Source organism: Gracilinanus agilis, chromosome 3, assembly GCF_016433145.1.
Source record: "Gracilinanus agilis isolate LMUSP501 chromosome 3, AgileGrace, whole genome shotgun sequence".
NCBI lineage: Eukaryota > Metazoa > Chordata > Mammalia > Didelphimorphia > Didelphidae > Gracilinanus > Gracilinanus agilis.
The window spans coordinates 503,254,242-503,257,521 of NC_058132.1; the positions used below are offsets into that span (position 1 = coordinate 503,254,242).

General features: G+C 40.9%; 1 protein-coding gene across 1 annotated transcript in view; it reads right to left on the reverse strand.

Moving 5' to 3' along the window:
- The window catches only part of UPF3A (UPF3A regulator of nonsense mediated mRNA decay), a 27,865-nt gene extending 27,477 nt beyond the window's left edge, over positions 1–388 (reverse strand). The window contains exons 1-2 of the mRNA XM_044669322.1: positions 142–388; positions 44–87 (exon numbers count right to left, since the gene is read on the reverse strand). Of these exons, the coding sequence (XP_044525257.1) occupies positions 44–87; positions 142–388 (291 nt within the window). The remainder of the gene's footprint in view (positions 1–43; positions 88–141) is intronic.
- Positions 389–3,280: the final 2,892 nt, after the last annotated feature.

Sequence of the window (3,280 nt, forward strand, 5' to 3'; positions counted from 1 at the left end):
TGGCCTCGAGCCCATTCCTCCCCCTCCCCCCCCACTCCCCCACCTTGCTCAGGACCGTTTTCTTCTCCTCCCGCGGCTTGCTGCCGCCTCCTCCTCCACCGCCGCCGCCTCCCCCACCACCGCCACTGCCACTGCTTCCACCGCCCCCGCAGCCCGAGGCCGAGACTGCGGTCGGGGGCGTCTCCACTTCGCGCCGAGGCGACTCGCGGCGGAACTGGATCTCCATCGCCGTCCCTCCGCGGGAAGATGCCGGTGGAGGCGGTAGGGGTGGAGGCGGAGGTGGAGGTGGCGGCGGCAATAGAGGTTTCTCTTTGCCACCTGATCCCCGCCCAGCCCCGCCGACTCCAGAACCCCCGGCCCCGCTGGCTGCCTCCTTCTCGGACCGCATCACGCACCCGCCGCCGCCTCCGGCTCTTTCTCCCGCCCGTTCGGGGAGTGTCCGTAAACCTCGCGAGATCTCCGCCTACGCTCTCGCACACCGCCCCCCCCCTCGACCCCACCCTCAAGCCCCGCCCGCCAGCCAGTCATGCTTCTTGCTGACCGCCTAGCTTTGCCTAGTAGAGAAGGAAGTAAGACCTGCAGTCCGAACGGAGCGAAAAGACATGAGGCATCTTAATGACTTCGGGTTTCAAGGGAAGGAGTCCATGTAACCATAGAAGTGTCGCTGTCCATCGAGAGAAAATTAAAGGGGTGGGGTGGGGCAGGGCGGGGCGGGTTCCGAGAGGAGGGATGGTGAGCTTGCGCAGAGGACCAGGGAAGTATGTTCCCGCTTTATCTGCATTGCTGTCCCCCTAGTCGTGGGCGGCTAGTTGGGCGACCTTCCTAGAGCTCCACAACCGTTCCCACGAGTACTAGGTGCTCGAGCTCTGCACTAGAAAGTGTTTAAACCAAGAATAGAATTTCAAAGCTCACTCTTTTTGGTGCCCAGGTGGGTAGGATTAGATTGATTCCAGGCCCTTGTCAATGAAAATGCTATTTAAAGCTGTTAGAAAATAGTTAAGAAAAACTTAAGAACTGATCAGATAGTAAATATTGGTGCATACAATCCAAAAATTGTTATAAAATATTAATATATACTCTCACAGAGTAATGCAAGGTTGTTGGTACTGGAAGTTACAGTTTAAGATTCAACTTATCAGAAAAATCACAAATGTTACTTCTTAGTTGCATCCCCAACTCTGACCCAGTCTTGAAAAAATGAAAGGCACAGTAGCACTCTGATAGTCGCACGCAAATTATTTTAAACTTTTAAGTCTCCCAAATAATTTTGTCTCTAGGTGCTTCCAATTACAGGGACACTATCAAGAAAGATCAAATTCATATTTATTTTTCTTTTACAAGAGCAGCTATTAATAAGTACTTTGAGTTAAAATTAACATGGAAATAATTTTTAAAAATTTTACAGTATCTATGGGTGCCCCCCCCATTTTATGCAACCGGGCAATATTTTTAATATTTTTGTATTGATAGCACCTTTCTTCCAAGCACCTCAAAGAACTCTTTTTCATGACATTTAGCAAATAAACTGAGGCACACAGATAAAGGTTTCAGTGGCAGAAAAATGAGAGAAATCAGGCCCCTTAACTTAGACTATTAAAACATTCAGAATGTACTTTAAATGTGACATTGATAAAAGGCTCATGCAAATTTAACATTCAAACTGAATTTCATGGTGTTTGGAGTAATAAAATTATCACAAAATTTAAATGATAGCAATGGCTAATATTTTTTAAATGTCATGCTGTTTGCTGTTCTTCTCTCTCCATTTGTTACAAATTATTTGCATTAATTCAATTTTTAGATTAAGTAATTTGGACGGATTTTAAGATTATAAAACAAGCCATCCGCAATGAGGTGATAAAAGAGATTTTGAACCTTGTTTCTTCTGTCACTTGAACAATAGGTATACAAAATGATGAACAATTTGGAAGAAGGCTTTGGAGTATGCTCACTTCTCATATGAATAACTAGTTTATGCTTTTACCTCTCTAGTCCACCATTTTGTCAGCAAAAATGATTCTGTCGAAGAACTTTATTTTTCTGTCCTATATAGGATTACAAAGATGTGTATGGCTACATTCATACATAGAATGGCAAATAGGAAAAAGACTAATATTTAACAATGATAATTAAATCTTTGTTAGTTGGAATTTAATAATATTTCAACAAACAGTGGCCACCTATAAGCAGAACATTGTACTAATTAGTTAGCTTGGGAAACAACATACATTTATAAAATGCTTTATTATTTACAAAGTGCTTTCCTTACAACAACCCTTAAGTGGGAAATACAAGTATTCAATTTTACAGATGAGGAAAAGAGGTTCAAAGGTGATTACCCAGCTAGAATTAAAGGCTTTGAGTCACGTGCTCTTTTCATTCTTTTATGTATTGTGTGTCTGTGTGTATTCCACTCTACTATAAACACTGCCTCTCAGAGAGAAAATTGAAGTAAGAGAATGTGGTTCCCAACCCTAGTGCATATCAGAGGATTATGGTACAAATATAGAATATGAACATGAATAGAGAGAATACAAGAGAAGTGCAGATAAAGGACTATGTGAAGAGGGAAACCAGATGACTAGCTGGGAAGAATCTGGAAAAGATTCTTGGAAGAGCTGTCATTTGAATTGGGCCTTAAAAGATGTATAGGAATTTTAAGAGGCAAGAGAGGGAGGAGAGAGTATGTGAACAAATGCTGTCTTATACTGTTACTTTTTCTATGTTTTGTATACTAGATTGTATACTCTTCGAGCAGAGATTTGTCTTATGCTTTTTTGTGTTCCTTCTAGCACCTAGCACTATCTTTTGAAATCTTAAATAAACATCTGTTGATGATTTAAAAGTGCATGTAATTTCAATACTGAATTTGAAAAGACAAAGCTCAACTCTGGTAATTTTAATACTGATATAAAAATGAAAGGACAAAGCTTATTTCTTGGAGCAGGCATAACATGGGCTTGTTTAATGCTGTCTTTCTGTCCATCAAATATAATTTAACCTGATAGACAAGTGATATGAGTTTAAAGAGAAATGTTTTCAACTGTTTTGGGTGGTCAAGATTCTAATATGGCAACTTCATGGAAAAGACAACAATGCTTCTCTAAAAATCACATTATATCTAAGGAATAATGAAATCACTTTTTCCTGTTTTGTTTTCTTATTCAAAAAGATTTGGTATTATCTAGCAAAAAGTATAGAACACATGTATCAAACTAACCCTTCAAAAAGATTACTCTCAAACATGTTATTACTTTAAATATCCTGTTTGGCCTATAGA